General features: G+C 38.9%; 2 protein-coding genes across 2 annotated transcripts; one reads left to right on the top strand and one right to left on the bottom strand.

Annotated features, from left to right (window-relative positions):
• Positions 1-114: 114 nt before the first annotated feature.
• Positions 115-2,805, bottom strand: LOC112171387 (cytochrome P450 CYP736A12). The gene is made up of 2 exons (XM_040508556.1): positions 2,721-2,805; positions 115-1,091 (listed from the first exon to the last, which is right to left on the bottom strand). Exons 1-2 carry the CDS (start codon positions 2,803-2,805, stop codon positions 220-222), a joined length of 957 nt encoding a protein of 318 aa, XP_040364490.1. The 3' UTR covers positions 115-219.
• Positions 2,806-13,494: 10,689 nt separating this feature from the next.
• LOC112172235 (probable flavin-containing monooxygenase 1) lies at positions 13,495-16,714 on the top strand. Its single transcript, XM_024309500.2, has 5 exons — positions 13,495-14,095; positions 14,840-15,077; positions 15,198-15,361; positions 15,446-15,807; positions 16,222-16,714. The coding sequence occupies exons 1-5, from the start codon at positions 13,658-13,660 to the stop codon at positions 16,562-16,564; spliced, it is 1,545 nt and encodes a 514-aa protein (XP_024165268.1). The 5' UTR covers positions 13,495-13,657; the 3' UTR covers positions 16,565-16,714.
• Positions 16,715-27,815: the final 11,101 nt, after the last annotated feature.

The raw sequence follows: 27,815 nt of genomic DNA, 5'->3' as shown, positions 1-27,815 counted from the left end.
GCAGCAAAGCGTGGGCACATTACCTAGTATTGATTCATGATGCAAACAATATTACTGATGAAATCATTTTACCAATTGCAATCCGCACATTTCTTGAAGCTGCAGAATGACAGATGGATGAATGCTTGTTGAGATCCAACAAACTATGGATGAATATTTGTTGAGATCCAACACACTACATAAGATTCCATAATCAAAAGATTACATTGAAAAAGTAACCTACATAAGACGGTACGTTGGCTTAGCAAGCAAGTGTTTGGCTTTTGACAGTGATAAGACGAAATCCTCAGACATGTCCAAGTCTTGAGGTACCAAGCCATTTGGGAGCTCCCAGTTAAAGCAGTGCACCAGCTGTGCCAAAACTAGCCGAACTGTGGTTAGTCCTAATTGCATACCAGGACACCCTCTACGCCCAGACCCAAATGGGATGAGCTGAAAGTCATGTCCCCGGAGGTCTATATTGCTGTTCATGAGCCTTTCAGAATAAAATTCCTCAACATTTTCGGACCAAACATTAGGATCTCTTCCAATGCTCCATATGTTTACTATGATCCGCGATTTCTTGGGAATGTCATATCCATTGATTGTAATGTCCTCGATGGGTTCATGTGGGATTAGTAACGGTGCAACTGGGTGTAGTCTGAAGCTCTCCTTCACCACCATACTCAAGTAATCCAGCTTGGGCAAATCAGATTCTTCCACCATTCGGTCCATACCAACCACACTTTGGAGCTCTTCTTGGAGATTCTTCATGATCCTTGGATGCCTCAAGAGCTCGGCAAGGCTCCAAACAATCAATGTGGCCGAAGTATCAAAAGCCGCCGTGATCATATCTAGTAAGATGGCTTTCACATTTGTTTGATCAAGAAAGTGTACTTGCTCATCATTCGGGTTCAACTGTTGGTTCGTTAATGAAAGCAACACGTCTAAAAAATACTCATGGCCTTGTTTCCCACTCCTAGTGTTGGCAACTTGTTCATGCTCGTCTATTATCTTCTCCAGGAGTTGATCGATCGTCTTGCTAATTTTCTTTAAGCGCTTGGTCAATCCCTGGGAGAAAGGAATTATTGCATCATTAAGATTCCAGAGTACTATGTGTTAACGTTAGAGATCCGAGGGGGTCTCTAGTTAGCTTTAGAGAAAGTGAGAGAGAGAGAGAGAGATATGCGAGAAGTATAGTGGTTCGACTCCGCCTTAGCGGGAAACTACTTCCACTTGAATATTGTACTATGTGTGTTTGGGCCTTGTGGTCCAAGGGGATCACAAAGTGTGTAATGGGGATCATGTTTAAGTGGGAGGAGGCATTCCTTTTATAGGTGAAGGAAGCCATCTCCTTTACATTTTCTTAGATGTGGGATGTAGAAATCACTATTCTAGTCTAGAAAACATGTTTGTGAAGGCAACTTTGCAAGGCCGGGAAGGTGGCTTCCCGGCAACGTATTTGCCACTTCCAGATACCGTAGCGTGGCTTGAACATAGGGCTACCGGATGCATGTCTCGGTTGGGCCTCACCGTGGCTTGTGGGTGTCCCAAAGAGGGTGTTGTTTATGCTTGGTGAGGTAGCAAATAGCTTTGCTAGTGAGAGGTATCTACAAGTCCCCAAGTAAGAGGAGCTTCTTGGTTGGGGAGTTATAATCATGAAGTCATCAAGCATAAACAATGTCTGAGAGGCGCCTAGTCCCTACAAGTCCTTGAACTCCATAAGAAAGAAGGGACTAGTTTAACTTGCACAATGAGACAAAAAACGCGCATATGTAGAATGCTTTGTTGTATTGGCTACCGCTCGTATTAATGGAATGCGAAAAGAATTCGATTTGTTGCGAGCGACAAATTGTAGAAGAATTCAATATTCCATTAATGTGTATGAACATGTAAAATATTGGTAGTTATATATGTGGATCTTATGGCCATATAACACGCACAACAGATAGTGGCAAGTGTAATGGGTGTCTATATAAAATTGTAAGAGTAGTCCCGGTGACATCGTATGAAGCGTTTGTGAACTTGGGGCTTTAAGTAAAGCATTTGGACATGATCGAGCAAGTTGGGTGTAGTTGAGTGTGTAGGTGCTGTGCGAGCATGCGAGGCATGGCCCAAGCGTAAGTTGTGGCCATACTCGATACCCAAGCAAGTCGTAACCCGAACAAGTCGTTTATCAGAGCATGTTTAATTAAGTCGTAAGTGTCACAAGCTTCTAGATGCATGTCACATGAAAGTGCATTTAAGCATGTATGTGTGTAGCATGTACTTGTAGTAAAGTTGCTAATAATATTTTGTAGGCATGCTTAAGGGTCATGGAGACATGTATAGTCATGGTGAAGGCTCTAATTGCAAGAGCGTAAGAGATAAGACATAGTTACTTATCTTATGCCGATTTGGAGGCTAGTGGAGTTGGCCGAGCATGACGGTTCATTGCTTGTGGCGGATAAAGAATTCCGATAATGTCCGTCAACTCGTAGTTGAGGTATCATTTGCAAGTAGGGGAATGCTCGGTAGAAATAGTTGAATTTCCCTTGATAGCTGGCTATGCTGCAAAGATGCAAATGAACTCAGTGCAGCGACCAGAGCACAGCGGGAAAGCTCAGTGGTGAAGCTCGTCGGAGGTTGACCGGAGGAGAAACTCAGCGGTCTTCCCTAAGGGGTGAATCTCAGCGGAGAAGCTCGGCGGAGGTTGCCAAGAGGAGATTTTGCTTCGGCGAAGCTTGGTCAGTGGAGGAGGCCAGCGGTGGCTGCCCAGCGGTTTCCGGTTGCGGAGCGGAGCTTTGCGCTGGCTGTGGGCCTAGTTGTAGCAGCTGTCGGAGCCATTCCTAAAGACTCAGTAGGGAGGCTTGGTGAAGTGTGGCGGAGTAGTGTAGACTCCGAGTTCGGTGGGGACTGCGATGTTGTTTGCTAGCAGTGGAGACGGCCATGACTTTGAGCTCAGCGGAGGCATTGTTGTCTAGCGGTTTGCAGTAGCGGGGAGCGGAGCAGCGAAGGGTGCTTGGTCCTTACATGGAGCTCGGCAGAGACAGCGGAGACTGACCTGAGCTTAGCAGAGGATCGAAGTTAGGCGGAACTCAGAGTTCAGCGGAGACGGCGAACCTGGAGCTCAGCGGAGTTGGCTAGGGTGTAGACAATTGTTGGCATGCCGGCGTGTTGCTGCTGGTTGGTGTTTATTGCTGGTAGTCATGCCCAGTGGATAAGGCCATGCCCTTTGTGCCATAGGCCAGGTACTCTGAGGCTTGGATTTTGGGCCGATTGGCGAAATTAGTGTCATGAGTTTTGAGGAATAGCTCTGCGGCTTGTGGGGAGGAGACTACTATGGTAGAAACATTGCCTAGACGAATGGACATAATGTGTCCATATTTTTTGGCCAATTGTTGGAGGCTTCGATGGGGGAGGTTGACTAGCATATGGAGGTTTCCCGTTATTGGCAGTGACCGAGGGCCGGGTGGTAGTTTTCTGTGTTTTGATTTTGAGGAGGCAAAGATGAGTGACCAAAGGCATGTGAGTAGAACCAGGAGGATGGTCATTATTGTTGAAGGACTCATTCTTTCTGGCATTCTGGATTTTGTGAAGTTGAGAGAGAGAATGGGATATATGGGTCATGATAAGCTAAGTGACTCATTTATATTAACGGACCAACCCTCGGCTCAACAGCAAATGAAGTACCTTTCAGCTGGGCGTTGGATCTCATAAAGAAATTTCAACCATTAACTGTAATTTGGTTCAAAACCCAAATTTTGTTTTAATCAAATAAGAAATTAGGTGTTATGAATTCCTTGGAGGTAAATGGTAGGTACAAGTCCCACCCTTGATCTCAAAAAATGGGTTTGTCACACTGTGCGTACAATTAAATTAGTTCAACACCCACAGATAAAATATCCAACAGATTTGCTCACCTAAGGGACAATTTTAAGGGACTATGAGGGACAAATGCATCTCAACCACATGTATTAAATATAAAAGTAGAAATTATAACAACTTAAAACTGTGCACTTATTTTCAGCTGTCAGATTCACTTGTCCCTCACAGTCCCTTAAAAACTGTCCCTCAGGTGAGCAGACCTTAAATATCCAATGCATTCCCATGATTGTGGTAATGTGATATAAATTGTTGATTTTTTTTTTATATCTAAAAATAATCAATGTGTTTTAGAGAAACTGAAATTGAGAGGAAATCGCTGTGTATTCTCATTTATAAAAGGGGCATCTTTATATAGAGGATTACAATGTATAGAGTCTGAATCATACAAGAAAAGATAATCTTTAGATTCTTCTAATGAAACCCTATTACCACTAGGTCAAGTAACCTAGAGTTTGAGCCAAACACAAATTAGGGTTTTACTTGAACACTCTCCCTTGTGTTGCCCAAACGCGGTGCTTCTCTCATTGCCTCATTAAAAACCTTGTCGAGTAACAAAAACCCAGTGGGACAAAAATAACCTCGGTCGAAGGGGAAAAAGAGCACAACACACCCTTCACGTTTCAAGACCATACATGTAAACATCTCCCCCTGATGTCTGCATCTCCCCCTGATGACAACGGTCATGGGAGTTCGGATAACTTCCGCAAACGATGCTATCAACATGTTTCTCGAAAGTGGAATTGAGGCAATGACTTAGTGACCAAGCCTGCCACACTGTCCGCAGATTGAACCTAGTTCACTTTGATCTTGAGGAGTGTCTGTTGTTGCTGATTATCCTTGGTGTTGTCGTTTTTTATGTAGCCTTGCTTCATTTGTTCAAAACAAGCAGCATTATTCTAAATGCTCGTAGGCTCATCTGTGGTAGACTTCAAACCACAATTTTTTTTTGAACATGCGTAATTATGGATCCAATCCATATACATTCATGAACCACTTCATGAAGAGCAACGATCTCTGCATTGTTCGAAGATATAGCAACTAGGGTCTGTTATGTAGACCTCGAAGATATCAAGGTCTTTACCCATGGTGAACACTTAACCAGTTTGGGAATGACCTTTGTATGGGTCAAAGAGATACCCAATATCAGCAAAACCTTCCAAAACACATGTCGTTTTGGGATGGGGAAGATGCACGCAGGCCAGTGTTGGCGGCGTTCCTGGTGTGTGATGGGTCCGAATCCATCATCTTTCTGTAGGGATAGAACAAGCCCATATCAATCGTACATCTCAAGTATCAAAAGATATCTTTTACACCAATCCAATGGCGTCGCGTTGGCGCGAAGCTATATCTAGCTAACAAGTTCACTGCAAATGAGATGTCCGGTCTTGTGCATTGAGTTAAGTACAATAATGCGCTTATTGTAGTTAACTAGGGCATTTCTGCCCCTAGTGCATCTTCGTCATCATCCTTCGACCGAAGAGGATCCTTTTCAGGATCAAGACTACGGACGATCATGGGAGTGCTTGTAGAGTTTATAAAGTTTGTAGAGTTTATAACACCTAAGAATAGTATAAATATATAAATAGTATAAATATAAAGTTTGTAGAGTTTATAACACCGGCAGCTCGTGCTCCAGTGGTGGGGAGTAGAGCTGTTGCACGAGCTGTTGTGAAAGAGGTTGGGTGCTCGAATCTCATGTGTTGGAATGTTTATATATTTTGTTTAATTATTCGGTATCGCCTAAAAAGAGTATAAATACAAAGTTTGGAGGTACTATATTCGGGACAGTTCGTGCTCCAGTGTTCGGGAGTTGAGGAGTTGTGAGAGAGATTGGGGGTTCGAATGAGTCTTCCAAGTTTTATATTTTGTATAATTATTCGGTATCTCTTAAAAAGTCTATAAATATGAAGTTTGGAGACGTTAAATTGAGGACATTTCGTGCTCTAGTGGTGGGGATTTGAGTTGTTGTGAGAGACGTTGGGGGTTTGAATCTCATGTCTTCCAAACTTTGGAGGGAATGGAGTTTTTGATAGATTTTAGGGGAATTGGGATAAAAAGTCTGTTTTGCCCTCACTTTTTTGATCACGTGCTCCTCACATGCCTCCGGATAATGGACCTGTAACGGAATTCTGACGTAGGTATTCCGTTAACAAGAAAATTAGAGTCTAGATATCACTCTGAAAATTCAGGTATCATTTCAAAAGTTCTCGAAGAGTTCAGACATTGTTAAAATAAAAAAAACCCCTAAGAGAATGGCCCGGGACCATATGCAATCATGTTCAGAAGTACAGTCCAAACTGATGAAATTTTCCTTTTTGCTGGGGCCAAACTCGTGAATTTGTCTAAAGCATTTATGTAGAGAATGGCCCAAGAATTTGATTAAAAGCTCAGAAACTGGTTAAGGTGTGCTTACTCGAACAGGTGGACTGAGCTACCAGATCTATAAAAATGGTTTGGTTATTGTACCCCCTATAGGCACAAGTTGTTTGATTGCAGGAGGAGGAAGATGTGGTGTTGCCAATGTATAATTGATTTGAACGTTGGCATTGCATCGAAGGGCATGTCATCCAGAGAGTTGAATTAAGATTTGATCGCTCGCATTGTAATCTGGCCACAAAACAAAAATTACAGTTACTTGAAACTTGATGAAAACTCTCCAATGGGGTAAAAACAAAAAAAACAAAGTACCGGCCTAGAGATGCACTCACGTCCAGTTGTTGAGAGAACTACATTGGCACTTCACACAATTGTAAGCAGTGAAATGCTAAACAGTCAAATGCAGTACTATCTTGTATCAAACAAAACCTGATCAATTTGAAGCCAGCAATAAAGTTCATACAAATTATTTTTGACAGCACCATTTCACCAGCAATAAACACCCTGTTTGATTCAGCTGTCTACAATGTAGCTATTGGAGTCCCCACAAAACAATTATAGACACGAATAATAAGGCTAGCTAACTTTCTACAGAATGTCTCTGACTATACCTCCTGATTATCCTTCCACAGTCTCACCTACCAAACAATTCTAGTACCGTGTCTACATTTTTCTATCCCTCCTAACAAAATAATAAAAGTCAGTACTGCCATTATAGAATGGCCATGGGAATCTTCCAGAGAAGGACAACTCAATCTATTAGGACCCATATCCACTTTTTTTTTATAGAAATATGTTAGCCCTATAAACTCAAGATTACACAATTCGGAGTTCAGCTGCACAATTAGGACCCACGTCCACTTTTTTTTTTTTTATAGAAATATGTTAGCCCTTTATTGATAAACTCAAGATTACACAATTGGGACCCACATCCACTTAAACCAACCTTTCCGAATTAGTCATAATTATCTTAATTAATTCTATATCAAAATCACTAGTATAGCAACAGTATTTGCAACCACTTAGTGTGGTAAGGTTGGGTAGAGCGGCTTAGCATATAACTCCGTATCTAGGGTTCGAGTCTCAACTGTCACAAATTTGTGGCCAACTCCCACTAATTTTTGACTATCAAGTGAGAACGTAACTGAGGTGACACCCGGATAAAAAAAAAATAAAAAACAATATCTGCTGTTACTACTTAATTTGCAGCCTCTTTAATTAAAGTCATCTAATTGATGCAGTATGCAACCCTATCGAGATTTTCTAATGGCACTAGGGTAGAAAACAAAGGTCGCTTTCTAATATCTGAAGCTGCCAAAGAAGCCCCTAAAGTTTTTAAGTCACTACGGTAGTGATGCAACTCCAGTTCAAATTTTAATCATAGTACATTACTTCGGTGGTCCCATACTCCTCGGCGATCCCCTGCACCGAGCTCCCAGGGTCCACCACGTGTCCGTAATGCACTACTTCCTAGCCGTCCACTTTGTCGCAGCTACACGGCAGTGGGATCCACAGCTTCTGCCCGACCTCGATCTTATTCGGGTCGGGTATGCCACTGACGCCGGCCTTGACGATGTACTGGGGGCGGCGGTAGGAGACGCTGGAGCCGTTGAAGCAGCGGCAGGAGAAGGGGATTCGGAGCTTCCGGTTGGCCGTGACGGGTTCGTCGGTTCGGGTCGAGAGGGGGAGGTTGTTGGCTCCGAGTAAGGTGCGGAGGTGGGTGATGTTGAAGAGGGTCTTGACGGCGTTGAGAGTGGTGGCGTTTGTGGGGGCGAAGTCGATGAGGGATTGGCAGGTGGAATTGGCGGAGGGGGTAGTGCAGTTGAAGGTGGCGGCGGAGGAGGGGGCGGTGAGGGTTGAGATGAGGAGGGTGAGGAGCAGGGTGAGCCACTCAATGAGTGTGAGCCTAGCACTCCTAAGAGAAAATGCACTGTAAGACGCAAAAGACAGAGGTAAAAAGAAGACTCTGACTTTCCAATTGTGCATTATTCACCAATTTTGCATTTGCGGTTTGCCTCTTACGTTATTGATGCACCCGGAGAATGCAAGTCAATACCTCCAATAAAGATCAATTATAAGACAAATATTACTATTAGAACAATTAATTCAGCCAAATAAAGAGCAGAGAGCCGGCATGCTATAAGACAAAAAAACTTACGTACACGGAAAAGCCAATCAGCGTCCAAAACTTTTCAATATTTTATGCATGGGCTGGTCTTGGACGTCCTATGCGTTAGTTGCACCATCGCTTTCTGCTAAATGGTACTTTTCAAGTGCCGACACATCTTTCTTTGGCAGAGTATTTAGTGCATTTGTCTTATAACATGAGTGGGCTTTGTATTGCCATGTAAAATATTTTGTTATAGATTAAATTCAGTTTATCCAGATTTGGAGGTAATTTCATGTTAGTTCATGTCCTCTCAATTTATTCAGTTTGCTCCCGGAACTTTTCAATTATCCTCAACCGTGTCCAATTTCTCACATTTCGTCTAAATCGAACGTTAACTACGACCATAGGGCCCACTTTAAGGGCTAAAATCGTCATTTAAAAAAAAAAATATTATAAAAACATAAAATAAAAAAATTTCATCTTCTTCGTCCTCCTCCTCCTCCTCTCTATCTCTGTCCATTCTCACCGCTCCCCAAAAACCTTCCCACGACCTCCACCAGGTAGCTGAAGCAGCATTAATACCTTACACCCTCATCACTGCCACCGATTCCCCAAAAACGCTGTGACAGAGATGCAGACTACGACGTCGACTGAGAACCACCAGCCGACGCGAACACAACGTCGGCGATCTTGGACCACAGTGATGTTGCGGCCATTTGTAAGAAGCTCACCTTCGACCTCATCCACTCCACCATCTACCTCTTCTCCCAGACCCAATCGATTCCGAAGCTTCAAGGTCTCGCCTCAAGTCTCATCGTCCTTTGGTTCTGGTTTATACTTCCATCTTTTCAAGTTGGGTTTTGCACAAAAGCTCAAATTGAAAAAGATCAACCAAAAATTGAGACCCAATTTGGGGAAGCAATCTAAGGGTTTTGTTCAGACGATGAAGAATGCTTTGTTATCGACTCGATGCAGATCTGCGCCGTACGTATAGGTCGTCTTCTTTAGCTTGTAGATTTTAAGGCTCAACAAACAGAGCTGCAGAAGAAACAGGGAAAGAACAACAGAGAAAATGGCAGCGAAACAGGAGAACCACAGTGAAGAAAGCAAAATGAAAGAAAGATTGAATTTTTCAAAAGATAGGAAAACTCAATCCAAGAAAGAATGGTCAAATATGCGAGCATTGAATATTCGAAAGAATGGGAATTTGGATCAGACTCTAATCGGCCTTTGATTCTCACAAGGTGTAAATAATGATTTTCTGGAAAGAGAACCTTTCAAATTCTGAAATTTTCCATCATCATCATTGAGTTCTTATTGTTTGAATTGGTGGGCCAATAGAATGAACTTGGGCATTTGGAATTGGAGCTTCGTTTTCTACAATTTGGCGTTGCTTGAGATGCATTAGTGGGATTTAGAATCTGGGTTATGTTGGTGATGAATTTGAGTGACGAAGTAGTTTGTGTGATTGGGATTTGGATACCTAGAAAGCTTTGGTAGTGAGGAGCCGTCCGGGTTTGGTGGCTAGGCGGCAGATTTTGTGGTGAGGGGCGGTCCGGGTCTGGTGGCGAGGCGGCGGCCATGGTAGAACAATGGGTGCCCAAAGCATTTTTGGGCAGTGATGAGATCGGTGTATGAGCTGGTTTCTGGCATCACCAGACAACACGAAGGCCGGACATAATTTTTCGGAGACTGGCGAGCATGGTGATGGTGGTGAGTTGGGATGAAGTGTGGTTTGGTTTTGGGGAGGAGGACGAGAGGAGGAGGAGGAAGAAGAAGATGATTTTATTTTCTTTTTTTTAATATTTTTTTTAAATGACGATTTTAGCCCTTAAAGTGGGTCCTGTGGTGGTAGTTAACGTTCGATTTAGACGGAATGTGAGGAATTGGACACGGTTGAGGAGAATTGAAAAGTTCTGGGTGTAAACTAATTAAATTGAGAGGACATGGACTAACATGAAATTACCCCCAAACCTCAGGGGAGTAAACTGAATTTAATCTTTTTGTTATCTATACCCCCAAGGAGTTCTATACTAATTGAAGGTGATGAATAAGAGGAAGTAGGAAAAGACACTATGGAGTAACGAGAAGCCTTTAGTGCAGACAAAAAGTTTGCTAAACTTAATTATATTTCATGGTTGCAATTCACATCCCGCAGTAAAGTGCGGACACCGTTGCTAGTCTATATACTATAAGCTAATAAGCTATGTCACTATGTCTAGCTACCACCCTGAAATAAAACTGATAATAATCAATTTGCTAATGTCTTTTGATTTTTTGGTATTTTTATCCAAAACTAAAATTATTTTTTATTTTTATTTTTTTGGGTCGAGGAGAAGCGGCACTGTTATTAATGACAATAAAGTCGTTAAAACTCACTCAGATGAATTTTTTTTAAAGAAATGTGGATTTCATTAACGCATGCCAAGATGACCATTACATATCCTTATGCTGCCTTCGACTAGACATATCAAGAAGTTATAGTAAGAGAACTACTGTGATACATAGAAACAGACCACCTATATTCGAACTAACCGCTCACTTATTTAAAGTGAGCCTATAAACTATGGAGAATAGTAAGACATAGTGAATAGGCCCCTACCACACCTATCTATATTTTTTTCCTTGCCCTTCAAGGTAGGGTTAGGAGATTTTGTCGAACACAAAAGTTGTCCGATCCATAGAGAGATTGGGCCTAACAGCACGGTGAAGTGGGCCCTACAGCTGCCCAACCTCTTAAAGATCCGAATTGATTTGTTAAGGAATAGCACGAGCCCATCACCCTCTTCTTGCATCTTCCTTTTCTGGCCCACAGCAGCAGCCTTAAGCACGGGCCCAACAGTTTGCCCTAGCCCATTTAGGCCCAAACCCAATCTCACGAAGGCAGTAACCTCTCTGCTACAGCCACCACCATCTCCGTCGCAGGGAGTCACCCAGCCACCTGGACCACCGCTCAAGACCAACGTAGCTTTTATAGAACACCACCGGGCAATCATCATCAAAATCACCAAGAACTGGGCTCGAGTATGAGCCAAAAAACAGTCCCGCCTTATTGATTTGGAAACCCATATCCATTGGCAAGTCACCGACAATTTTGACTACGTCTGCAGCGGGTCCAAGCTTCGTCCAACATCCATTCCAAATCTGTAACCTCTGCGTTGCACCTTCGTGCAACACCCTTTGTCATCTGCGTCTCAAGTAACGACGATAACGCCAGTGAAGACATAGAGAGAGATTGGGAGGTCTTTAGCAGCCAGACTGCTTCGCCGCCGCCCCTACCATAGCCCGGGAGATCAGACCACCACTTCAGGCTTTCCTCGAGCAGAAATCTGCTCTTCCAAGAAGGATTAGTCCCATCACCCGCAAAGGTAACAGAGATCGGACCCAAAGATTTTGGGCTTGGGAGTCGGTCGGAACCGCTATATGCATCGTCGACAGGAGGCGGCGTTAAAGGGAGTGCGAGAATAAGGGTTGTGAGAGAGATTAGAGTTGTTTTCTCCATTATTGATTGATGTATTATAGGTGGAGTATCACATGTAATGACTATTCACTCAGATGAATAAAAATAGTGTAACATTAAAATATGATCGTATTCTTAAATGAATAAAACTCACACAGTAATATTTGAATCACATATATCTTTGATATAGGGGAAATCACAATTTTATTGGTTATGATCCGTATGGTACTGTTGCTCAGAGCCGTCCCTCGACCAAGGCAACCAAGGCAGTGGCCTTGGGTCTCAGTTTGGGGAAGGCCTCCATCTCAAAATGTGTGTGTATATATATTTTTTTAAAAAAAAATGCAGAACTGCAGTTTATGGAAGACGATGCCGAGGCCGATGAAATCAAACTCATGACAGGAAATTCTAGTGTAGTGGTGGGTATCTCATACCCACATTTACAAAAATGAGAACAAATTTTGTTGTCAAAGTTGTAATTTGAGTCCTACTTTGTGTAATCTTAGTTCTAATAATGGTAATTACACCTCTTATTATATTTTACAAGTTTTTGAACAAATTCGTTGTCAATGTTGTAATCTTAGTTCTAATAATGGTAATTACACCTCTTACGACATTTTTACAAGCTTTTGAACAAATTCGTTGTTAATGTTGTAATTTTTGTTTAACTATATGTAAATAGTGTAAATGAATATGGTAACTTTTGTTCTCAATGTTGTAATTTTAGTTCAAATACTTGTAAAATTTTGTTCAAATAGTTGTAAATGAGGGTATCTCATACCCACCAGTACACTACCTTGTCTCACCCATGACTCCGTGAGGCCTCAAAATTTCCTGTTTTTCTTTTGTATTTGTAAGTTAAACACTCCAAGCTTTTCTCTTTCTCCATCACTCTGGGATTAGAAAAGAAGATAACCAAAAGTTTTGCTCTCACTTTTACAAATTTGGGCAAAAATGAAATGTTGGCTGCTGAAACATGAATTTTTGATTCCCTACTAATTCTTTCAAAAATAAAAGGTAACATTTCTTCCTTTTATGTCTATTTAAGCCATTGACAGACTCTCACAGAAGCATATAAGCAATCTTTCTCTTCCTTTCACTCAATTTTGAATTTCATCTTCTGTTCTAATTTCGTAATCAGAATTCAGATAATTGATACAATTGTAACAAACCGTCAAGGCTTGAAGTCTAAAATTTTGTAGTTAAAAAATCAGGTTCTATTGTTCTTTATTGGTATTGTTTTATTTTGTTTATATAATTTTCTATGTTATAGTGTTTTTTGTTTTTTTTTTTTTTTTTGAGAATGAGCTATGTTTTAGTATGAACTTTACTTTGCTGACATTTTTTTTTTCAATGGAAAAAATTATTAGAGTCTCTTTAAATTTTGCCTTAGGCCTCACTTTGTCACGGGACGGCCTGCTGTTGCTCTATCAAAATTAATTCATATGTCAAATCAAAATTTGAATTAAAAATAAAGACGACTGTTGAATTTCACCTGCCCTTTTGTTTGGTCGTAAGACGAGAAAGGATACATTCCATATGTGGGTTTTGATCACACAAAAACACCATGCACGTGCCATTCGCAGGTGGTTTCTACTTTCTAACAAGGCAATTGAGCAAGCACGTGATCCCCCAGCTACCCACCAATCCTCTTCTTCTTTTCTCAGATATAAATACAATTCCATCCTTTCAAAAAAAAAAAAAAATACAATTCCATTTCTCATATTATATTCTAACATTTTTTGCCTTGCTACTGCGACACAACACAAACGGTTCAATCCACCCTTGTTTATATATAAATACGAAAGCTCTCTATAAAAAAGCATGCAAATCAAGAATCATAACAACGGCTTAGACGAGAATTGATGGGGAAGAAGGTGGCCATAATAGGAGCTGGGATCAGTGGCCTTCTTGCCTGCAAGTACACCCTTTCAAAGGGCTTTCAACCCATCGTGTTCGAATCCTCGAGCACCATCGGAGGGGTATGGACCAAAACTATTAAGAGTACCAAGCTCCAAACTCCTAAAGCAGTCTACCAATTCTCAGATTTTCCATGGCCTTCTTCAGTGACAGAGGACTTTCCAAAGCAGCATCAAGTTATGGATTACATCCAATCATACGCTCAACATTTCGACTTGCTCAGGCACATCAAATTCAATACCAAAGTGTGTGGTATAGAGTATGAAGGCCCATCTGAGGATGAGATGCAATCATGGAGTCTCTGGGGCGGCACCGGTGAGCCTTTCAGCTCGAAAGGGAAATGGAAAGTTATGGTAGAAGACAAACAAAGCCCTTCAACTGAGGTATGTACCACTTCATGTATGTATGTCATGTATATATTTAATTGAGTTTAAGAATGATATAATGTTAAACTGCAACATTTTAGTCATGGAGTAGATTTTCCTATAAAAATGTATGTTGCTCGAGGTGCTCCAACACGATGGGTTGAAAGCCCTCCGAGGAATTTCATATCAAAAAAGTCCAATGCTGGTGCTCAACAGTGACTAAAATGATCGTGATTAACTGATCAATTGAAGTCATCATTGGACTTTTTTTATATGAAATTCAGTGATTCATATTTTTGTTTTTTTATTAGACAGTCGAATGAATTGTTAACTTTTACTTGTAAGTTTTATTGATTTTTTTTATTGTGGATATTGTTGAGTTTTTTTATTGATCTTTAATTATAAAAGTAATATCTATTCTTTCTGTGTTGAACGACCGTTCAATTTAAATCCGAGAAAAGTTTCTGAATCACTGTTCATATAGACTATGATGAAAAAGCATCTTTACTTAGCTTGTGAAGATGATGTGTTTTCCGACCGTCAATATTTGTGTTGAACGACCGTTCAATTTAAATCCGAGAAAAGTTTCTGAATCACTGTTCATACAGACTATGATGAAAAAGCATCTTTACTTAGGTCGTGAAGATGATGTGTTTTCAGACCGTCAATATTTTAGTTGTAGGCATGCAATGTTCTTAAACAAGAAAATTTACCATATAGTAAGATATAGTCGCATTAATCATTGAGTATAAATTCAAGCAGGTTTACTTGGTGGACTTTGTAGTCCTCTGCATTGGACGATTCAGTGGTATTCCAAACATTCCTAAATTTCCTCCGAACAAGGGTCCAGAAGAATTTCATGGTGATGTCATACACTCGATGGAATATGCTTCCAAGGATCATGAAAGCGCGGCTGAATTTGTGAAAGGAAAGCAAGTAACAGTTGTTGGGTTTCAGAAATCTGCATTGGACATTGCAATGGAGTGCTCAAATGCAAATGGTATTGGAATTTTTCTTGCCATGCACATGCGCCGAAGATGTGCCACAAAATTAATGAGATCAATTATTCAGAGTTTGTATATAAATTTCTCTTGATCCTTTCGTTGGTCAAATTTTGCAGGGGTAGAACATCCATGTACAGTGTTGTACAAGACAGAACACTGGAATGTTCCTGCCCGTGTGCCTCTCGAATACCTATACCTCAATCGCTTCTCGGAGCTTTTGGTTCATAAGCCTGGTGAAGGCCTCCTACTCAGTCTCCTTGCAACAATTCTTTCACCTCTGGTAAATCTTTTATTCATAAGCTAGAATGATACAGTTACATTTATAATGCTGACACTTATAATTGATTTGTAATTGGTTAAACAGAGATGGGCATTTTCAAAATTTGTTGAAAGCTACATAGATAAGAAGCTTGGATTATCCAAGTATGGAATGGTACCTAAGCATAGTTTCCTTCAAGAAATCAGTTCCTGTCTGATCTCAACCGTGCCTGAAAAATTCTATGACCGAGTCCAAGAAGGAAGTATTTTACTTAAGAAATCTCCCAAAAGCTTCAGCTTTTGCCGAGAAGGCATTTTGGTTGAAGGAGAAAACTCCCCTGTAAAGACAGATTTGGTCATATTGGCTACTGGATTTAGAGGTGATGAGAAGCTTAAAGACATCTTTGTGTCACCAACATTTCAAGACTACATAGCTGGATCACCTAAGTCCATTTTACCTCTCTACAGGTTAGTTAATTAGCTATATTCCTGCCATTTCCATATATAGGCCTAGAGTAAGTTTTTTGCCAAATATCTGACATGCTATTTTCCAAACTGAATTTGGGCCGCACAATGAAACAAGATTAGTTTAGTAAATTGTCTGTATTTTTAATCTAACAACATAGAAGGTTAGGAACTTTAGTATGTGACTGTGTATTCATTTCTTATATCAGTTGGATTTAAAACTTGTAAATGACTGTAGTAGCTTGTCAATATTAGCCTTATTTCAACCAGAATGCAATAATGTAGCAGCTATTTTCCCTCTTTTTATGGAGTATGTGTAGGCTTGATCACTTGGTTGTTTAATTGTATATATAGCCAATATAAAGACTTTCACTAGCTGTAGTAGCTCATGCATATTATCCTTTTATTTTCGATTAGGGAATGCATCCATGCACGAATTCCACAACTAGCTGTAATTGGATTCTCCGTGAGTATCTCAACCTTGCACACATCAGAGATGAGGTGCAGATGGCTAGCAGAGCTTCTTGGAGGCACATTCAAGGTACCAAGCATAAAAGAAATGGAGAAAGATGTGAAACAGTGGGATGAGTATGCCAAGCGATACTCCGGAAAATACTACCGGAGATCATGCGTCGGAGCGCTTCACATATGGTACAATGACCAATTGTGCAAGGATATGGGATGGAATCCGAAAAGGAAGCAGGGACTTCTTGCTGAACTATTTGAGCCTTATGGCCCAACGGATTATATTTCCTCTTAAATGATGCTATCAACTGTATAATCACATAATGTAGATTATAAGCAAATAAAAAACAAAATAAAAACATTTTTTGGTCAAAAAAAGAAAAAGAAAAAAAAAGCAGTATTTGTTGTAAATATTATTATCTATGTGGATGTCCATGTAAATACTTATTAGTTATGTACTTTGTTGTAAACTCTACCTCTATATAAAGGAGGCTAATGAGACTGAATGATACACTTCTACTTCCTCCCTACTATTCTCTCTCCATATTCTCTCTTCTTTATAACACGTTATCAGCACACTCTGCTATTATTTTTTGAAAACTCTATGATGATCTACGAGTTTATGGTGCAACGTTGTTGCTATTAACTATAACTTATGATCTATGAGTTTATTCATGATCTATGTCATTTATGCATATCAGTTTATTTCTTAAGGTGCCATCGATTCCTGCTTTATTTCATGAGTTTATTTCATGATCTATGATCTATGCTTTAATCTTATATATAATCATTACGGTGCCATCGATTCCTGCTTTATATACTGATATACATATGTTCTTTTTCTCATATATGAGTATAATTGCTGAAAGTTTTGGTTGATCACGCAAATAGAATCATACCCGTTTTCCTTTCTGACAATCTCAATTTTTTTTGTCAATAATCATGCCTCTCTCCTTTATTTTTGGTTTTGCAACCAAAACCCAACGTATTATCCCATAAGGTGCAATAGAGGCATTAGTTTTTACTTGTCTATTTAATAGCATTTTTTTGGGGTTTTTTTTTGTCAGTATACACTCATAAGATTTTTTTGTGTGTTTCCCTCAATTGTCGTTAGGCATCAATCCTAATTCGTCATATATTTCATGATTACAAGTATTAGTATATGCCTTATGTTGTCATCTGCACATGTATTTATGAATTGATTAATATGAGAAGCAATCTTGACTTGATGAGAGTGATGACCACTATCTATGTTGATTCAATTTATGGCAGGATCAGTAACTCCCAAAGGCGGATCAATATTTTTTTGATATCCAGGTTATACAATCCTACGATTATGTGCATAAGTATGCTAAAAAGGTAAGGACGTATGATATGATTTTATTGCTCATAGACGGATTTCAATGACCATTGTAAATTCAATGCGATCAAAATATTTTCTTTATATGATTACACGAGGGCCTGAAGTTCCTCAAAGATTGTGTAGTGGAAAAATTGTGATATGAAGTCTCATAAATTTATACAATTACGAGGGCCAGAAGATCCTTAGAGTTATATAATTGGATATATGAACTCACATATTTTTAATCCCCAATAATTATAGGAGGGCCGGAAGTTCCTCAAATTATTTTAGTATTGGGGTTCCCTCCTCCGTACGACAATGTGAATCTGAAGTTCAATTTTGAACACTTGGTTAAAGCTAGAAGCTAAGTACGTTCTCCACAAGATAAAATTATGTACTTGTGTGATTAGAGGAGAGAAAAAAAATTATCATTTTGTGAAGTTAAGCAGACAAGAAGTTCTGTGTAATTTCTTCATTAATGGAACCAGAAGTTTCCATAGTTAATTTTATTGCATGGTTTATCTATTTATTTTTCTTCCCTGCAATTTTCCTATTTTGTTATGTACTTTCGTTACAGTACTTATCTTTAAATTTTTTTTTTTTTTGTTACTTATACGGAGCAGCAGTCCTATACCTCGAACATATGAATTTCGAATGTAATATTTTTGAACCAGAAGTTCAAAATTTCATAGCAAAACTTGAAGTTCTAACAGTAAAACTTAAACCCGAAGCTTTGAGTATAAAATATAAATTAGTTAAAAGTGAACTTGAAGATTCACTTTAGTTTCCTCGAGCCTGAAGTTTCGAGCACCAAATTTATTTGAACCCGAAGTTCAAATTACGAAATCTTAGAACTTGCAGTTCATAGAAAAAATATTCGAACCTGAAGCTTCGATTACACATATAATTCATTCGTAGTTTATTTGACTTTATGTCAACTCGAACTAGAAGTTTCGAGTAATTTTCATATGTCGATTGATACATTCTTCTTTATGTCTGCTTAAAGCATTCCACCTTAGAACCTAAAGTTCTAATTGTGCAGACTCGAGCCTTAAGTATCGAGTGGATATATAGACAATTTATCATAAAGTTTTAATCTGGGTCAACCTCAAACCTGAAGCTTTGAGGGGATTATTTTGACACCAATTTAAAAGTAAGCATATATTTAACCGTTGGTCTATGACGAATGAGTATGAGTATACCCCAAATTTGTGATCGTGGATTTTGTAATTAAAAGAGATCAGAACCTGTAGTTCCTTGATCCTTAATTACATGAGGACTTGAAGTTCCTCAATGATCAAACTAACTAGATGACCATCTAAAGTCCTTCACTCATAAGTTATGGTCATAAAGTTTAAACTCGATATTTTGAGTATATTATTTTGGCCAGAAGTTCAAAATGCATTTGATGTTAATCTACATCAGACATCAATACAATAATTGAACGTCATGTTTTAACTGTATAACACGGACCAGAAGCTTCGTGTATATCGTATGAGATCTACCGTTCAATTCTTACAAATTTGATTTGTGTCATCTTCAAACTTATGTTTTGAGTGATTTTCAGGCAATGCAATTTTATGCATGGTGTCCAGAAAATATTATTAAAGCTTATGCTTATGAGGCTAATATAACAATCATCTCAGATCTTACATATCTGATTGATGGCTCCAGCAGAGCACACATTATTGTCCCCTTGCATTCTGTGCCTCCAATATTACTAGAGATGTATAATCTCCCCGTCTCATAGATCTCATTGTATAGTAAGAAAGCCGATTGACATGGCTATACCATGAAATGCCACCAAAAGTGGATCATGGCAAGAGAAAAATCAGGAGTCAATGTAAATATTGTCCTAACATCCACATATGTGAGGAAATTGTAAATTGGGTGTGTGTCACCTATGGTACACTATATGGTGGATGATTATCAAGCCAATTTCGAAAGGGCACTGGTCAAATTAAATTGCATTGACTAGTAAGAACATTGAGATCATCACACATCCCTGATGTCTTTTGCTTACAATAAGCAACTTGAAAGCACTATTGTGCTACTCCATAGATTTATTGTATCCTTTTGAGTTCCCATTGAAACTAAATGTTTCTTAATCCGATTATCTAGGAACCTGATGTTCCTTAAGAGGTTGTTATAAATTGAAAAAAAATTGAAACCTCAAGTTTCTTGGATCTCCAATTATATGAGGGCCTGAAGTCCCTCCTCTTTATGGCTACACATTTATATGTGACACAGAACTTGAGGTTCTCCACATGATAAAGTTACTTGTTCTTATGGATTGTAGTCTTTAACTCGAAATTTTCGAGTATATCATTTTGGCCAGTAGTTCAAAATGAAGTTGGTCCATTCCAATTATCAGTATTTCATAGTTAATGTTTACTGAAGCTAAGGTAACAACCATATCAAGTGCTGTAGATCTTGATGTATGGCTCCAAATGAGCTACTATCATGTTACCGAATTTGAAATATTGTTGCATTAATTGCTTACTATATGGTTGGAGAAGACTTTATGTCATCAGATATATACTGTATCGAATTTTCTGCAGTAAATTAAGGCATATGATGTCATGAACCTGAAGTTCCTTGAACCAAATACACTATTTTGGCATGACCCGTTACGTCATCTTTTGTCCACCATGTTGCATGGAATCACATACAAGTTTGATGATTGCTAATCTTACTCACAAGCAAATTGTTTATTTACATATTTGCGAGTTGTCACTTTAATGAGACAATCCTCCTGCAATGAGGGGGAGAAATATTGTTCCTAAAGAACGATATGAATTGGTGTGAGATATTTATCCACCGTCTCATTTTGACTTTGAGAAATATCAAAACTAGTGAATTGATAAAAGAAAGTGACAAAATTTTATGCTAAATGCAAAGGCATCTGCTTGGGTTAAAGTCCTTGAGACCAACCGTATTAATACAAACAATGTAGACTCCATTTGATTTGTGGGATGCAAGTGTATCCAATTGACATGGTTCTCCTGAAGAGAATGTTATTAAACATATCACAACTCCTAATATGGCTACACATATAAAGGGTGTAAGTACGCCATTATGAAATGATGTCTTAGTGATACAATAATAAATCAATATGGTTGATGCTAATGGACAAAACGTTTTTGACCTAAAACTTGGTTTGGGTTCGCCACTAGCCAATGTACACCTTCACTCCAAAGAAAGTGATAGATTTTTGAATGCATCTTTTGAGCATGGTCATAATAAGACAGTCTTCCCGCCGTTAGGGGGAGGAAAGACTACTGTCATTTGAATAACGGCGTGAATTTGTGTGGATTGTATCCACCAGGTCTAAAGTTTTAAACTCCCAAAACAGGGAAGATTATACAAGCCCTATAATGCTCTATATGAGATTATAAGTAAAAAGATCCACATTCGCTACATAATTTATGAGAGATGATTGTCCTAGAAGCGACAATGTATGCCCCAGAAGTGGCATGGGTACCCAATATCAATAAGCTTATTATAGCTAATGCATGCATATAAGAATGTGTGTGATCTATGATTGTTAATCATCGATGATAATTTACATTTGGTAGCTACCAAAAATCTTTAAGGGCTGTATGAATGCTATACCACGTTTCACCATGAATGTCGACAAAGTATATTATTGGCCAAATTGGAAAGAGGCAATTCCAATGAAATTGAATATTTGAAACGTGATGAAATACTCGGACCTTTAACCCTACATGGTACAAAAAGGTATTTATCAAAAGTGAAGATAAATCACTATGACACAATGTCTATTTATAGAGACATGAGATTATGAATATCTTCCCTTATATGAATGACAATTTTCTATAAGTACAGTGTTACATATAGCTGTTATATTGACGAGAGATTTATGGCACTTTGTCATCGTATATTATGAAGACACATTGCTAAAAGCAAAATCTCAAAAGCAAAGTGTCATAATAAGTGTATTTCTTATCAAATCCTCAAGGGATTCAAATACATGAATGATTCAAATGCAAGTCCATGAAAGGTTGAAAGAGCCTGAAGCTCACTCATGGAATCAAAGAGTCTAAAGCTAGCTCATATGTACTCATTTCGTTCTAGTCAACGAGATCTAAATTGCCTTAATGAGTACTATGACGAGACTACTATCGAATTCGAATTATGATTATAATGTTGCAACATATTCTAACTTTCGCAAAGTTATGAATTATTTAGAGCTCTTGAAGAGCTTATGAGACATATCAATACGCAAAGATATTGATGAGTATCGCTAGGTATGCCATGATGATTTTTCAATGTTTTAAACTATACAAAGTTAAATGTGTCAATTTCTTTATATTGTTTAGCTCTTACTTTGTGTATGAATTTGAGCATATGAAATTGTTTCTAACCTTATCATATGAGGTAAGGCTTATTGAAAATCATCTAGTTTTGTTGGTATTGCTTAACCTTTGCAGGTATGAAATTTTGTGATGAGCCCCTATATGCAAAGCACACATGGTCTCACTTCGGTGATAGACACATCAATCTACTATATATGGTACATGTAGCTTATCACATACATAAATGAGGCTTGCAACAGTCAGGGGGAGATTCTCATCAGGGGGAGCATCCAGAAGCATGCTACCTAGGACATATGCGCGTTGTGCTCTTTTTGTCCTTCGACCAGGGTTATTTTTGTCCCACTGGGTTTTTGTTACCTGGCAAGGTTTTTAACGAGGCAACAATAAGCGCGTCCAATACCATCATTCATTGATGGACATCCAAGGGGGAGTGTTGTAAATATTATTATCTATGTGGATGTCCATGTAAATACTCATTAGTTATGTACTTTGTTGTAAACCCTACCTCTATATAAAGGAGGCTAATGAGACTGAATGATACACTTCTACTTCCTCCCTACTATTCTCTCTCCATATTCTCTCTTCTTTATAACAGTATTGTCATTGACTAAGTTTTAGGAATGAAAGTTTCTCAGCAGAGCCCGTACCTAAGGTTTCTGAGCAAAGCGAGGCAGCGGATCCCAAGCGCTGTAGTACCAGAAAGGATCCTCGTCGAGGGTCCTGGGCGTTTGGGCTCCGATTGGTGGCAGTAGTTGATTGGTAGAGATCGCTGAGTACGAGTGTGAGTGCAGATCGTGATCTGTGGGTAGGTGTTTAATGTCTTGCAGTGGAGGAGGATCAAAGTAAAACGCGGCGGGCAGACAGATGGGGTAAGTGGCTTTGTTGATTGAAGCGACGTCGGGGCGAGAAGTAGCGTCGGAGGGAGGGTTGTTGTCAAGCATCGGCGGGCAGTAGCTTTTCCTTCTGGCATAAAGAGGGGAAGGCAGGCCGGAGTAGCAACACTTACAGACCCGGACTTGATGGGTTGCCGGAAAGTCAGGCTTCCGAAAAGCTTGGAGGTGGCGACGGCGGCTACTTGGCAGTAGCGGGCATGGGCTTCTGGTTCCTTTGCTCAAGTTTAGCTTGAGCCTTTTGTTCTAGGCTCAAAATTGAGTTGTTCGGCTCTACGTTATGGGCCAGTACCCCAGTAGGCCTCAGCTATCACTCAGTGGTGAGGGTAGGCCTGACCTAAGTAGTGGACCTCCTTGGGCATTTGGGTTTTTGTATGGTCTAGGTCGACTAATCATTTCGGGTCATAACTTCTGCGGAAGTTGGTAATTATGTGGAATAAGATTGGCTTTCAAGTGGCTTATGGATAAGGAGTTGCTCCTATTTGTTGGCAAGGAAGTAGTTTTCTGTTGGTACCACAATTACGTGATTGGCTAATGGGAGACTAGAGAATGATTTTGCCCTAGAAGACAGGAGTTTCTTTGTTTATAAGTTTGCTAATTATAGCAAGCTTATCATCGACTTGTAATGAGTTTGTTTTGCTTAGAATAGGGTTCCAGATTTTCTTGTCAGCTATCTTGTTGTAAGTGCAGATAAACTATAGCTATTGGTTGTTTGCCAGCTATTGATTTTAATAATATCAATTTCTATTCAAAAAAAAAAAATGAATGAAAGTTTCTCATGTTATTGGCCAATTGGGTCTTTCTCAATTTCCATTTTCATAGTTCTTTTTTCGCTGGCTTGTTAGGCCGGTTTGGTTTTTTTATCAATTTCCATTTTCAAGGATAGGGAGCTGCTAGCCTGCTATTCCTAGCCTTCTCCTAAAAATAAAATAATAAAATAATAAAAATAAATAAATAAAAAAGAAGATAAAACGTCCTTCTTCAGCTTACCACATATAATCTTGATTAGCAAAATGTGAAGAAAATTGAAGAATATATGAGCACGCTGCGGCTGACAAATAAGTTTGGCATATCGATCATCATTTTATGGATCAGGCCCTGCAAATTATTGCTTTCATTTACGGCTCAGTTTGGGATTGATGTGCTGTGAGAAGAAACACTTCTGAACTTACTGTGAGAGGAAACACTTCTGATTTTGCTGAGAGAAGAAGCAGTTAAGTGTTTGGCAAACTATTTTTAAAAGTATTGTGAGAAGAAACACTTCCAAACTTGCTGTGAGAGGAAGCACTTCTGATTTTGCTGTGAGAAGAAGCAGCTAAGTATTTGACAAACTGTTTTTAGAAGTGCTGTGAGAACGAAAAATAATTTCTTAGTGTTTGGTAAGTTGCAAGTGAAAAGCGCTGTGGCTGTATATAATTACCAAAATGATCATAAATACTAAAAATGCCACTAAAATATATAATTTTGCTTTTTAATCATGTAACCCTATAAAAATATAAGTTGTCTCGTGTATTGTTATTGTTCTTGTACACTAGTTAAAAATTATGAAAAAAGCTTTTCACACAAAAGATCAAACTGGTTTTATCATTAGGGAGGAATTCTACCCTTTTAACCTATGTCAGCCTATACATAACTACTTTTTACACTAGATGTCTTTGCTTGACCTACCATCCCAAAACCACAAACCATATAACATGTCTTTGCTTGATGTTTTCATGTGCCTCAGGTGCACAAAATGACAGCACATATTTTAAGATTGCATTTGCTCATAAAATTCTATGCCGCAAAGTCCGATAGGAAGGAAATAGATTTCATAATGCAGCAACAAAATACAAGCCAAATGCACAAGATACATAACTACTTATGTTTAATAGCCAACCCAGCAACATAAGACTAAATCCGAGTTGCCTGATTCCGGCAACAACTTCAGAACTATGTATGCAATAGCTACAATCAATTGCATAGTAATTATGTCAAGAACATGAAGAAGGACACTTCCAGGTGCATTTTGAAAGCATAATGGTAATTAAGTGTGAAAGCAAGAGAAAAATTAAAACAACTAAGCTACTAGAATGAAAATTGATTCCTATCTAAAACTTTGAAGCTGGACCCAGAAACTTACTAGCTTTCCCACAGGTCGCAACTCAATGCAAGAAAGGGATTTTTACCCACCCAATCCTTTTTAGAATCAGAATTGGTAATGGAAAAAAAAAAGAACAACAATCCCAAACCAAATAGATTTGATGTTTGATAAAAATCAAATCTAAAATCAGACCAAATAATTCAGTAAAAGAGTTGGTAAAAGTTTTTACCTTTTAGAATCTGGAGACGACGCTGCTTTATCTAGTTTATGATGAGGCTGATTGATGACCATAGAGAAGAAAGGATCGAGGAGAAGCCAATCAGAAATAGAAGCTCTCTCTCAAGTTTCTAATGAAAAGAATGATGCTCCTCCGATTTTCAGTGACAGCAGAGAGAGAAGGAGAAGAAGTAGAGGCCCTCTCTCGATTTCTTCTGAGGAAAATGAATGATGCTCAAGAATTTGATGGCAAAGAGAGGAGGAGGAGGAGGAGGAGGAGAATGCGATGGTTTTGCCTCACACAGATGAAGAAAAAAGACTGAGTTCAGTGTAAATTTTAGAAAAGGACGAGGACAAAATAGGTAGTTCGCTTAACTTCATTAATAGTTCCGTGTTTTTAGCCGCATTCCGCAAAAGCCATTTTAGTAGCTTCTGATTTCCTGCTGCCACAGAAACACTTCCACCCAAAAACAACAATTTTGGAGTTTACCAAACAGCCTAACTTTCCTCTAGAAGCACTTTTGGACCAAAAGTAGGCTCCAAAACCAATACCAAACTGGGCCATGTATGATTAGCATCACCAACCTCAAATCATGGCAGATCTTTTGGGCCTTCCTGTCAAATTAATGAGGATTTGCTTGACTTCAAAACTTAATTTTAATCAAATGGAGTTTTTCATGATCAATTACAAAAACTCCCCGAACTATAAGGTTATTTATTAGTTTCATACCCAAGTATCAATTTTTTGCGTTTTCATATCTCAACTTTGATTCTGTTAGCAATTTAATACGGTAATACCTCCATCAAAATTGACGTACGGAGGGTAGAAGAGACGACGTCTTGCATGCAAAGATTTAACACTACCACTTTGTTGTGCTCTAGAGCTTTTTTTTTTTTTTTTTTGATGAAAAATGACAACTCTTTTATTGATCAGCGGAATCATACATAATGATTTACCCACGTAAGGCTGACAAAAAAATCATTACCTAAATAATTCAACCTTTTTAAAAGCAATGAAGAACATACAAACAACATTCAACATCATCCATGAGAAATCAAAGAGGCACAAATGAAGTGACAACCTCTGGCATCATATCTCAACAAAAGTCGAGCTTGGTGCCGTTGCAAAGAGCAAAACAACACCAAACCTAGCCAAGAGACATGTCCCAAAACCACTATTCAAGCATCCGAAAAGTTCCAGTTAGCCTTAGTATGCCAAAAGGATGGGAAGCCCAAGCCCTAGGCCCAGTATGGTTCTAATTGCTATGGATACCCGGCCACAGCAGCCCACTATCATCTCCGACACACCGGCAGCCTGACCTCCAAACCAACTGATGTCAAGGATCTCCCAAACCACTGCCGCATCTCTTGACCGCCACTTGCAACCCGCCTTGCCAAGCATGAAGACCTGAACCCGGGTCGCGTCACCCACAGACACCACCATCTGCCATCAGATTTGCCCAGCCAGTATTGAAAATCTGGATTCGAGATCCCATCCAAATCCAGTTTGGCTGAGCACCGCCGCCACCTCAAAAATCCATGCTGCACGCATGTTGTCCCCGCCCAGAAACGACAGGAAACCCTCATCCGCCGACCTCCCATGGTCGTGCACTAGAAGCTAGAGCCCAAACTCCGTCCTCGATCGCTGCACGAACATGGTTGGTCGAAGCCCACTCATGACGCAAAAGGATTTCTCCACTGCCGCCATCCTCATTAGGTTGATCAAAGAGATCAGAATGTCCAATCCCTCCAACTAGAATTGCCAGAGCGCCACCAAGAAAACCTAGCAGTGCTCTCCTCCTCTCGAAAGAGTTGTTCATTTTTTTTCCAGTTTCGTCGTGCTTTTTGTAGCATGTAAGAGTGCGACTTTAATTAGAATTATATAACAAATGATATGAAAGTAATATATATATATATATATATATATATATATATATATTGGATTTATATATTGATGAAACTGAGGACAAGTTTTAAATACACACATCATTAACTACTTAATACACAGTACTCAATACATCACCCATTTAATTTCTTATTTTAATATTATACTAACTACACAACCCAAAATGCCTAAAATATCCTTAATCTCAAAAATCATGAAATATCCTATTATTTGACTATATTAAGACTACTATTTTATATGATTAATATATATTAGTATATTGACGTTTTATAAATGACCATATTGATTACCTGTGTTAGTTAATGGAAAATTCATAAAGATTTATTATTATTCCCTTCAAATAGATGCCTCAAAATAGGTTTTGTATTATTTGAGTTCTTATCCACCAAACACCATATTAATCAAGTATAAAATTTTGAGTTGAACATTCAACCAAAACTATGTCAGTAGTTTCGTAGAGTTGTAGAAGTACAAAGTTGTCATTGAAGGGGCCAAAAAAATAACATTTACAAAGTTTTCTATTTGTGATGTTTTAATGTTTTATATTAGATAATAAATTGACTAATCATAACTGTTACAACAAAAAAGAAAATTAACTAAAAAGTGGGAGTAAACCAATCTATTTTAAAACATTTAATGCTATTGATTCCGAAATTCTAAATTATATGGTTCCTCACCCATTTAATTACAATTTATTTAAGGGAAATTTATATTAGATGGTTTCTAACTTTATTCTTGTATTAAATGGGGAGGTCATGTATATAAACTT

Source organism: Rosa chinensis, chromosome 6, assembly GCF_002994745.2.
Source record: "Rosa chinensis cultivar Old Blush chromosome 6, RchiOBHm-V2, whole genome shotgun sequence".
Taxonomy (NCBI): Eukaryota; Viridiplantae; Streptophyta; class Magnoliopsida; order Rosales; family Rosaceae; genus Rosa; species Rosa chinensis.
This window is presented reverse-complemented; position numbering and strand designations above follow the sequence as displayed.